Here is a 12,265-nt window from a genome sequence, read left to right as displayed (position 1 = left end):
CAACGTTTATGGTTGAGGCGAATGAGGACACGATGGTGGGAGGAGGATGATCAAGGGAATTAAAGGATGAAGACACATTGAAATGATGAAGACGCCACTTTGTTCTACTTGTTCCTACTTTTCACAGCTGGACTACACTCCAAGATTCTCGAGGGCTTACTAGGCAAATCCTCATGAGCCTTAAAGGGACAGTAAATTTCACTAGTTGTCTACTCACCCTCATGTCAACTAAGGGTTGGGATTATTTTCAGAGTAATCTGTTCCTTTTAGAGTTATTGAAAAACAATCCATGTTTAATATAGCGACAGATTCTCAGCTGTTTCCATTTTCATCTTTGTCCAAAAAGACACTTAAAAACATCCAAATACCTCCATATTACTCATCTGTTACGTCCATCTTGTATTGATGTCTTGACAAGATAAATTTGTCAAAAAACCCGACCAGGACCAGTAGCAGTGCAGACGTATATTATGATATAATGTCAGTGTAGACTTCCTTCTTTGTCCACTATTTCCGTTGTCTTTGGACAACGATTGGTTAAGGATGGATACAGGCAACTTAATAACAAACTGAATTGAAACGAAAAAATCATATTTTTTGTCACTGCATTGGGGAGGATGAATATTGAATAAAAAAAATGGATTTCCAATGATGTATGCTATCATGATGATGAGTTCTCTGAGAGGGAGTGAGACAAAAAGATCATTTGTTGAGAAAGAAAGTGAGTCTGAGGGCGTGTACCTAGACACCAGGCTAATCCTCTAGCGCCTTTAAACTCCAAGAATCAACATCCAGATAAGGGGGAAACTGGCAAAGGAAATAATCCAAAGAACAACAACAAAAAAAACAGCAACTGAGGTATGTTGAGCATATTGTCAATGTAAAGAGGCAGCAAGTAGAAGTATGGATATACTGTACTGGAATGATTGTTACACCCCTGGTCTTGAAAAGGGCTCTAAATATAAATCACTTACTTACTTACATCGGTCCCAACTAGCAAAAGCTATTGATTCCCCTCAAAGATCTATAAGAGATTAATCAGAAGAAGGCAGTCTGCACTAAGGCAGGAGCCAATCGATTTATCTGTCTTGAAGTTTAATTCCATTTATTCTTTAAGAAATCATCAAATATCAAAAAAGCAAGTATAATCCACTAAGATCAACGACAAAGAATACGATCTTAAAAAGGCACAATTATTATAATTCCAGACTTTAAGAGTATTAAAGGACGTTTGATTCGTTGCACCACACGGACTCTCGCTCTCATCTGCTCCCACGTGAGCAATTATTCCTTGGATTCCTGAAGAGAAGATTGGCAGCCGCCTGCTGGACTGTGCTTTTAACAACAGGACTTTGTCCCCGGGGGAGAAGAAAACAGACTCCAGTAGTGGGAGTTCAATTATTGTAAAGTATTAGCTTCCAAAAGTAACACTTCGAGGCTAATGAGACACTTTTGAGTCAGTAGGAATTTTCCGGATACAAGACAATTCTAGGGAATTATTTTACATCAGTGGGTCTAATTTCACAATTGATATGAGTGACCTAGCTTAGCTCAGAAGAACTGAGAAGATTGTTACTAAGGAAAGACAACGGCAGAGGTGTCCAGACTTTTTTAGAAGAGGGCCATATTTGATGAAGAAAAAGTTTCATCATACCAAGGGTTATGACATTAGGGGTGTCTTTATCTTCAACCAGTTCAACACAAAATTGAAAATTGTTTTCATGGACTCACAGGAAAACCTTTTCACTATTGAGAATTGACGATCAACTAAAGGTTTTCAAAAGTATTGAGAAGTATTGATACTAAAATGTTGTATCCAAATACTTAAGAATTTATCTTCTTAATGGCTGTGACCCTGTAATTTAAAACTCTAATTATTTTTGTCATTTTGAATGAATGATTTATTTGTTGCACTGCCTCAGACCTGAAACATGTTATCATAGTTAGTTTTTAATGTTATTTTTTTTTATTATAAATGTTTAACGGGTGGTAGGGTTAATTGTAAAATTTTGTAACGGAGGTTATTTTATATAAGCATTTTTCTGGTTCATAAAAAAAACACATTTTTTATATCCTTGTGGTATCGAAAATTGTATTAAGTATTAAGTCGAAGATTTGAGTGACGATCCTAACATCAACAGGTGCATTCTGTGGGGTTTGCAATTTACTTGTGGGTCATAAAAAGTTTTTTGCAATGTGTTTATAGTTTATATCATAGACAGCGGGCCACATGTGACCTATTCAAGGGCCATAAATGGCCTGTACTAATCCTTTGAACATGTCTAATTAAGTGGTTACAATAATAATAAGTATATAAAAAATAAAATTATGTGTTAGGATGATGTATTCTATGTTAATCTTTGTTTCCTTTTTTGTGTTATTTCCTTTGATTTATGTTCTCTATATTTGCACTTTGTTTTTTTTCTTTGTTCTCTTGTTCTTATTTTTATGAAACTTTCTGTAGCTTCTATTGTCTAGTGTGAACTGGGAACCGAATTTCTCAAAGTAGATCTCCAGAGGGATTAATAAAGTCAAACTTCTAATGGGGAAGAAAAACTTTGAATTCATCTATCCATCCATCCATCCATCCATCCATCCATCCATCCATCCATCCGTGATAGTTTAACTTACTTTATTGTCTTCATCAACGTCAGAGTTTATTCAGACAATAAAGTGTTCCACCTCCAAATATGACAGTCGGTGTTTCGCCTCCATGAATGAATGGCAATTAAGAACAATAAACAGCTGGGATTCCGTTTTTTCTATGGTGTTTTTGGCACCCAGGTGTAGTTTTTGGCAGGAGCCACAAACTTTGCAGAATAATCAAGTGCTCTAATTAGACCCACTGAGAAAAATGTGTCACTGTGAGTCACTGGAGCTCAGTGTCGCATAAAAGTCAGACTATTAAAAATAAGCTTCCTTTTTTTTCGACCTCAAATTTACCTCTTAAAAACTTTTTACTTTGACAATTTTGGTGAGATTTGTTGTGATACATTCCACAGAGTCAACAGCATTATACATATATTTATTAATTCTATTTCTGTAGGTTTCTTCAGATTTTTAGTTTTAGTTTCTTCAGTTTTAATTTTGGCCTCAATACGAGTGTCCATTGTAATGCCACATGAAAAGGATGAACGAAAACTACAAATGGTGTTGTTATCTGGAAGATAATCGTCTCCTAGATTCATCTTCCACTATTATAGTTCGTCTTTTGACATCGATTGGTGGCGGATGGACATTAAAAAAAAGAAGATTCATGTATGCCAAATGATGATGAGTTCAATGAGGGGGAGTGAGACAAAAAGAGCAGTTATTAAGTGAAAAAGTGAGTCTTAAAGTTGTTTTGTTCTGGTTAAAAACCCCACTTTTAACTGTTCTTCAATCTTCATCTCATTCAGATGGCTTTTCATATATTCTCTTAATTTTATTTTATATAACTTGTTACATGTTGTGTTTGTTTAATTCAGACAGTCACATTTGTTTAAACATCAATCTGGAGTTTCTTTTTCTTTTGCAACAGCAGTTGATGTCAACTTTTTCATTAATTTATTCTGACTATTAACCTCAATTTGTTCGATGATTGGTGGCGGATGGACATTAGAAACAAGCATATTTCCTCATACAACTATAGATTATTTTAGAAATAAAACCAAAAGAAAATTCGAGCAGAAGTGCTTTTTAATGATGTACAGTAGTAAGTAGTATGATGATGAGTTTATTGAGAGGGAGTGAGATAAAAGACCAGTTATTGAGTTAGAAAGTGAGTCTTAAAGTTGTTTTATTCTGGTTAGAAGCTCCACTCCGGCTTTCTTAATTTCTTCAGATGGCTTTTTTGTAATCTTTCCTTTATAATTAACTGCAGATCATTTTTTTCTGAATGCCAAATAAAAAAGCTTTTTTTTTTTTATCTCTCTAATTAGTTTTTTATCTTTACAAACTAGTATTCTGTTAATTTGATTTTATATAACTTGTTACTTTTTGTTTTTTTAGTGTCTTTTTCTTTTGCAACAGCAGTTGATGTCAACTTTTTCATTAATTTTTTCTGACTATTTTCCTCAATTTGTCATTGATTGGTTGCGGAGGGAGACTAGAAACAAAAAGAAAGGGAGTGAGACAAAAGAGAGCAATTATTGAGTTAGAAAGTGAGTCTTAAAGTTGTGTTTATTTTGGTTAAAAACTCCCATTTGTCGTCTTAGTCAAGGTCTTAGATGGTCCAGGGTTCAAGAATAAAAACCTCACTCACCACGTGGTCAATGCCGATACTATTCCAGCCCTGCATGATGGGCAGGAAGGAGATGAAGGTGGGAATGCACCAGCAGCCCCCGATCATCAACGTGACCCTCATGGGCGTCATCTTGTTGCGGTAGACCAGCGGCTGACAGCAGATGGCGTAGTACCTGTGAAAAGACAGCGAGAACCAAAAAGTGTTGAAACAAAAGTCTTCAGCTCGGAAGGACAAACTCAACACGTCATAATCTACACTTGGCCGCCTTCCTTCGCTTCAATCCTCTCAGCATATTTCAGATGCTAACAGACAATCCCTCGGAATCTGTTCTTCGGCTCGTATTCCGAGCCATTACTCTCCCACGAGCGTGGATATACGTGGCACATTAAGATGCAGGGACTCCCAGCCATCTGCCCGGACGAGCCATCATCTGTGGTGACATCCTCATTTGCTCGCGAGCGCATGAATGGATTCGCATGAGTGATGGAGTGTAAAGAGGAGAGGAATGGGGTGAGAGGTCCGGGAAGAGACGAGGAACTGAAGGTTTATAGTAAAACCGGATCTGGCTCTACTTGTCATTTCTTGCTAAAAATGGTTATTTTAATATACTTTAATTACTTTTTATTATCCATCCATCCATCATCGGTTCAGTCTCCAGAGTCAATCCTTTTCTAAATTAAATAAACATCGATGATAGTGAGCTTTTCAGGAATAGTCCTTTTTTTCGTTTGAAATAGCTGCTGTTCCTTGAATAAAGTGTCAAGTTAATTTTGAATTACTTCCATAAAAGTTGTTTAAACCCAAAACTAAAAGATGAATCTGCATCCATCCTGCTGACGTCTTCCTCATAGTCACCATTTATTACCCGCTGTCCTTTTCACAAGTCGCATAAATAGTGATGCTTTCTCTCGCAGCTGTTCCCTCTATCTTCCGTCAGTTTTTCTCGCTCACTATTCTAGTTGTCTCCGGCACGCGAGCTGGTGTTGACTGGCAGCCAAGTTCCCGGAGAAGGAATAGTTCAGAGGCAACAGATGCTGCATCTTTTGCTGCAGGATCAATACCATTCTGATAACAAGCTGCAAAACAAAACAAAAAAAATCTCAGACTAGTATTTCTTCGTGACAGGATTTAGAAATCCTCTTCCCTGTTATTTTGACATATGTACTTAGAAAAAGAAGATAAAAAAAAATTCATTTAAAAATGCGTGGACTTCACTGTTTTATTAAGACTGGAAATAGCAATAATTGGGCATTATTTTGGATACAATATTAATGAAAATGTATTTCAATTCTGCATCTATTGTGTAAGATATAGAGGAATACATTTGGATTTTGGAGACAACAAAAAGAAGGAAAGATGTTTGGACACAAAGGACAAGAAGATGAAAGTGTTTTCAAAATTGAAAAGATTCAAAGAAAACTAAGAAATCTCTGAGCTTGTGCATCTGCGTTTCCACTTTCATACGTTTATAAATGAACCAACAACCTTGAACACACACTGATAACGTCAGCTTAGATTTATTTCACAGCCAGTGGGAAACAAACAGGATTCATCAATCACTTCAGTGTGTTCCCCACATAGAAAAATAAACTTTATCTTCCTTTTTGTACCAACTTTTGGTCACAGTCCAGTGAACTTCACTGACATGTCAATTCACATGACTGAATACTGAGTAAAAAGAGACAGGAGCTTCTGCTGGTGACAAATAAACCATATTTTTAGATAATTAATTTGTTACATTTTATCTCCAAGATACATCCAGATGCAAACATCTTTAAATAAAGAGAGAAATATCTTACAATCTCACTTTTGTTGCCAATAATTATAGATTTTTTAAATCAGAAATTAAAATATATCAATTTCAAATTTCATGTTGGTCGATATTAAATCAATTAACTTATTAAAGCCATTACATATCTTAATGATGCTGTATATTTTCAAATTATTATTACATTATTATACATTCAACTCTAGTTTTAACGGCGTAAATGTCTTTAACAATCCATTTTTTGAGTTTGTCTATGGCAATTTTGATTTCGTATTCATATCTTTAGACTTTATTCAATCACACTTATCTTTTTTATATTCTAGTCTTGTTATTGAAGTTCTCCAACGCTTCGTTTTACCTTTTTTTATTTCATTATCGAGATTTTCAGCTCATTATTGTCGCTATAAAGTTAAAATAAAATAATATGAAGCCGCTGGAAAGTGGAGAAATGTCTCCCAGTTGACCTAGGAATTCCAAGAAATCCTAGAGAGAAGTCTGGGTCTCTTCGTCCTGGTGGCTGCCCCCATGACAAGAGCTCAAATAAGAGGAACCAACTGGATGAACCAGGTCAAGTTTTGCATCACATGACTGTCCGGGATCATCCAGGCATGAATCTTGGTAATCCATGTAATCAAAAGCGACACACGCTGCTGCAGTTTTAACTTCTCCGGGGCGGTCAAGGTGCCCTCACTCGCTGCTGCCTCGGTTCTGCTCTCATTAGCGGGTCTCCGGTCCTGCCTCGGAGGAACCGCCCTCTCACGGGACGGATCTTCTTTTTTTTTCATTAAGCTGGCAGACCTTCCCTGACCTCGACACCGCCTCGGGGGCTTCTGGGACATGTAGGTCCTTAATACAAATTAAATAACGTGTTAATCTGACACACGCAAGGACACACACATCCTCCAGCTTCAGACTCCCAAATCCCGCTGCCTGTCCAGGGTGTCCTTTGCCTTTTTCACCCCAATGGGAGTACGAACCACAGCATATATTTCAGAGGTTACTACTGAAACGAATCTGAAGCAGCAACTTCTCTCATTTTTTCTCTTAATTCTTTCGTGTGTTGCTGAGAAAGCTTTTATCTCGACTCTGCAGAACCAACACAGGAAGGGAAGTTTCTCCTCCAACTGCCTTAAGAACTGATCCATAATCTTTTTCTTTTTTTTTTAATGTGTCTTTTGTTCTCTCGACTTTGAGATCAGCTGGGAAGAACCACAACTTTGTTAGCATTCTGGAGTTGATGGTTTCCTAAATATTAGCGCTGTTAGAAAGAAAATATATAAAAAGGAAATAAGACATTGAAAAAATATATATATACACACTACACTATTATACAATACAATTATATAAAATTAACATGCAAATATCAACGGCATCATTAAGTCCTCTGCAGCTAAAGAAATAATACTATTTTAAAGGAAGTTAAAAAGAACATTTTTTAACCATTGTTCTTTAATGATTCAGTAACGATCAGTTCAATCAACTTATTTTTATTTTTAAAAATTACACATTCACTTTATTTGTTAATTTTTGTTTTTTAAAATTAAACTTTCACCCACTAAATAGCAGGTGTCATTATTTCCTATGCAGACAAAATAAATCCTGCGAAATCCCAGCGATTGACTGAGGACGAGAGGATACAGCCGACTCCAACAGGTTTTAAACTGATGTTGGAACATATTTTGGTTTTAAAACAAATGAAAGCAGTTCCAACTATGACAAGGGTCATGTGGTCTGTAAATTCTGCCCCAAAGTCAAGTACTTGGACAATACTACAAATATATCCGATATGTTAGTACGGTAAACACAATAAATAGTATCATTGCTCAAGTATCCTGAGCTACTAGCCAATACACACCTATATAATATTGAAGCAGACAAATATGTTTACCACTTCTTGGACTAGGACCACCTCGTACACTGCCCTGTTTTGACAGGCCTCATTTCTACTACCTCCTGCCCTCAGCTCTGGCAACTGACCTCGTCTTTTGTCCAAAACACTTCATCTCCTCGGCCCCCTGCTGTACACTTTTGAGTCTGAGCTACACCCGTGAGGAGAGATTGCTGTCGAGAAAGAAAGACATAGTAAGAAAAGGGACTAGGGTGAGGATCAGATCTCTGGGAGGTCGGAAGGATGAGAGAGGCCACAGGGTCCTGAGTGGATTCTGCCTCCCCTGAATTGTTCCGGGACATGGCGAGAGCTTTTGTGTCGACGAGTACAATGCTCCTCCAGAAAGATAATTGAATAAAGAGACAATTTCCTCCGTCGCCGTTGCTGAGCTCAGAGCTTTTGCTTTGTTCAATTTAGGCTCTTATTTCTGCGAGTCCCAATAAGAGTAAAGATAAACATGAGCGTGTAATTGACCTTACTTCAGCAGAACAATGGCCGCCAAGCAGTGACTGTGCACGTAAACCACCTTATCTTGAAACGCATATAAAACACTCGATTAAATGAAATCAATCTGCTCTGGAGTTTAATGGGTAACAGATACTGGAACACATCAGAGGACTTGTCGATCTTTAGACACACAACTAATCCTAAAAAAACTGTAGAAAAAATAAGTACATCAAAAATGCTTGTATAATAAGTCTAACTCGGAACCAGGAAAAATAAATAAAACAAATACTGAAACTTGACAAGATTTCGTCATTTGAACAATAAAATATTTATTCTAAAATAATAGCGAAGATGTGAATAATTCCCAGTATGCCAGGGTTGCTGAGTGTCCTGGGAGAATATTTTACTGAAACAATTGTAAAGCAAAAAAAAAAAGTTTGGGTTTTTGTTTAACTTGTTATCATAAAATGTGATATTATTATAGTAATGGCTACACTTAGACAAAGGGTGGATTTACAATGAGCTCCCTGATTTCCTCCCACACCCCAGAAGCCTTAATAGGAAACTTAAAGATTTTGATGTTGTGGTATCGTTTCCAAGGAGTCCCTCACTTATTGCCCTATGGCAGTGATTCCCAACCTGTGGGCCTGCGAAGGTATTGCAAGTGGGCCGCAAAATCGTGTCCAAAATGGAATCAAATTTTTGTGGGAGGATCGATGTAACTATATAAAAATAAAAATACACATAAAAATGTTTATAATGTTAAAACAAGTTAAGTTTAAAAGGATATTAAACATTTTAATTATTTTGTCTGTGTGTGAGTCTGATACTGAAAGTGTTGCAACATGTTAAAGATGCTGTGTTAGTAACTGTGGAGCTTCTAATATGTATCTCCTTTATTGATTTCAGTCCTTAATGTTCAATCTTCAATAAAAAAAAGTGCTCTGAGAACGCATTACAATGCTTTTATTTGTATTTATTTATGGGCCGCAAAGGTTTTTGAGACTTTAAAGTGGGCCCCGAGTTGGAAAAGGTTGGGGACCACTGCCCTATGAGAAATGATCAACATCACAAAAATCAGAATGTAGAGAGAAGGGAAAAATAAGTAGAATTGGAAATTTTAGATGAAAACAAAAAGTAAAAAAACAACTTCCGGCTTTTCTGGTTTGATACCGAAATTGTCACGGGAGAGACTCTGCTGCATGACTCTGCTGCATGTCTTGTGTCTGCCTCAGGCTTCCTCCTAACTCCTCACTAGCCCAGGAGACATTAGAGACTAAAACCCTCCATATGTCAAGCGTGTCTTGAACAATCAAATTATCTTAAATCCATCAACTGAAGTCGAGCGTCCTTGAGAAGTCGTTTTGTAAAAGTCGTCAATATTCAAGTCAGTTCATTTGTTTTCCCTCCAGTTTTGCTCTCTGCGCATAAACAGTCCGGAAACCAACTCACACACCAGCGATCACGCAGCTCCACATGAGGTGTGAGATCCTACCAGGGGGGACAATGTCACACAGCATCATCTCCGTAAATCCCTGCAGATTTCACAGCAGCAGGAGGAGATGAAGCGTCAGAGCTAAGCGAGTGGAAGAAGCGACTTCATCTTATCCGCTTTGAGACCTCGGCAGATGGAAAAACAGACGCCGGACGAGAATGCAGACCCACCTGTCCAGAGCGATGCAGCACAGGTGAAGAATGGACGCGGTGGTCAGAAGGACGTCCAGAGAGGTCCGGACCAGACAGAAGGTCTCGCCGTAGATCCAGTGCTGATGCACCAGCTCGATGGCGCCGAACGGCATCACCAACACCGACACCAGCAGATCGGCGAACGCCAGCGACACGATGAAGTAGTTGGTCTTGATTTTCCTGAAGACAACAAACGTGGTTGACAAACGATTAAAAAGGTCGTCAAGTTATCGTTTGTGTTGCTTGACGACGCTAGTTTTTAAGATAAAAACATTAAACACATATTTGATGAAACTAATTTGATGGAGGAGAACAAGTGCAGGTTTAGTTCAAGGAGAGTCTCTGAGTGTTTGGTGAAGTAGGAGATAAATATGATGCCATTATTTAAAAAAATGATTTCACAGAATGAATCAGCACAAACGTTTTTAAAATGTGTTAATAGTTGTTGAATTCTTTGTTTACGAGTTAACGCTTGTGTCAGAGTCGCATGCTTGTGTTTTGGCAAGAATCTGGCGATACGATACATATCAAGAAACAAGGACAAACACAAGATATATTTCGACACTGTAGTAACGAGGATATATTTGTAGTATTGTCTAGTGAATTTACAGCCCACATGAACCTTGATGAAGTCATAACTACTTTTTTTTGTAAACCAAAATATGTCCAAACATAAACTTTAAAAACTGCTGGAGTTAACTGTATCCTCTCGTCCTCAGTCAAAACGCCAGGATCTCACTGGATTTCAGTGTTCCTTTAGCAGCACGTAATGAATGCTGCCATGTAGTGGCCAGAAGTTTAATTACAACTGAAAAATGAACAAACAACTTTTTCAACTTACTATTTTTATGTCAATTGGTAAAACTGTTTTACAGCAGTGTAAAAGTTTTATTGTCTGTTGTATAAAAAAAAGTCTAATATTGACACAGTATTTCTAAAATAACCAACTTCTGTAGTATGTGTTTCTTCTTAATTATATATTTATTATATATATTGTTTTTCTTGTACTTATGTTTATTGTCCTGCACTAATGTTTATTGTTGTCATATATATATACTTGATTATTTTATGTTTTATTATTTGATTCACATTATAATTGTTTCTATTATCATCAACAATACCGTTGTTCTGTTTTTTTTATTTTTAAACATGTTTACTCTTTGTCTTCAATATAATCTCTGTGCATTTTTAATCTCTTTTTTTGAATTGGTGTGACACCTTAAAAAAATATCATTGCATAATCTTATAATTCCAAAATTCTAAATCTATTATATTAATGAAAAGTAAATAGTTTAATTAAAAAAAAATCGTTCGTAAACAGAGGATTTTAATGGGGGTTTGTTGCCACAGCACGAGTTAGTAATGAACAGAGGAGCTCCTTGATTAAACGCGCTAAATAAAACAAAAGCTTCATTAACGCGCGTCAAAGGAGTTTTTTGGCTTCTCTTCAAAACAACGTTGATAATTAAACATTTGTGGATCACCTGGACGAGCTCTTTCATCCAAATTTGAAGGTTTTGTTTCCCCTCACAACACATTCTTGTTTTTGTCAACAAAACAGCGTGATGTGAAAATAAAAGCTTCGACTCACACGGCGCTCAGGGGGGCTTTCCTAGGTGGTTTATGGCATTTTCACAATGTGACGTGTCGTGACATTTAGAGACGGCAAGGTTGACTGAGCAAACGTTACACTGAAAAATTCTCGGAAGAGAATCTACGTCATACGTTAAAAAATAACTGAGACCTTTGTCATTTTTCTGGGGGGTTCCCTTAAATAAAGAAGTCATCGTTATATATTATGTTTGACACAATACAAGGTAAGGTAGACACTGTATTGTGAGGCTTAAGCAACCCATTGCTATTAATATATATTAACTATGGTATATGGCATTTAATCAATATTTAATGTATTTGAATTTTCATGGGGGTCTTCTGTCCCCTTATGCCCCCCTCCATCTCTCCATCTCTCCATCTATCTATCTCTCCATCTCTCCATCTCTCCATCTCTCCATCTCTCCATCTCTCTATCTATCTATCTATCTATCTATGTCACATGTCGAAGTCGTCCTCTCCAAGATGCTCCCTCATCATGACCAAGTTTTGAAGTTATTACTTTATAAAGTTCTCCTATGTCTGAAATCTTAGCGAACGAGAGGTTACGAGTCCATTATGACATAACAATGGCTTCACAACTCCTTGAGCCAGCTTAAATGATGCCGCTCTTTTTGTTTATACAATGAGTCCCTTGGAG

General features: G+C 37.0%; 1 protein-coding gene across 2 annotated transcripts in view; it reads right to left on the bottom strand.

The window, feature by feature from the left end:
* The window catches only part of htr4 (5-hydroxytryptamine receptor 4), a 98,462-nt gene that overhangs the window by 25,914 nt on the left and 60,283 nt on the right, over positions 1-12,265 (bottom strand). For both annotated transcript variants that reach the window (XM_087798512.1, XM_087798511.1), the window contains exons 4-5: positions 9,994-10,194; positions 4,244-4,397 (exon numbers count right to left, since the gene is read on the bottom strand). In XM_087798512.1, coding sequence (XP_087654638.1) covers positions 4,244-4,397; positions 9,994-10,194 — 355 coding nt within the window. The remainder of the gene's footprint in view (positions 1-4,243; positions 4,398-9,993; positions 10,195-12,265) is intronic.

This window comes from Callionymus lyra, chromosome 9, assembly GCF_982586985.1.
Source record: "Callionymus lyra chromosome 9, fCalLyr1.hap1.1, whole genome shotgun sequence".
NCBI classification, from domain to species: Eukaryota; Metazoa; Chordata; class Actinopteri; order Syngnathiformes; family Callionymidae; genus Callionymus; species Callionymus lyra.
Note: the sequence above shows the minus strand (reverse complement) of the source record. Positions and strands in the feature narration are given on the sequence as shown.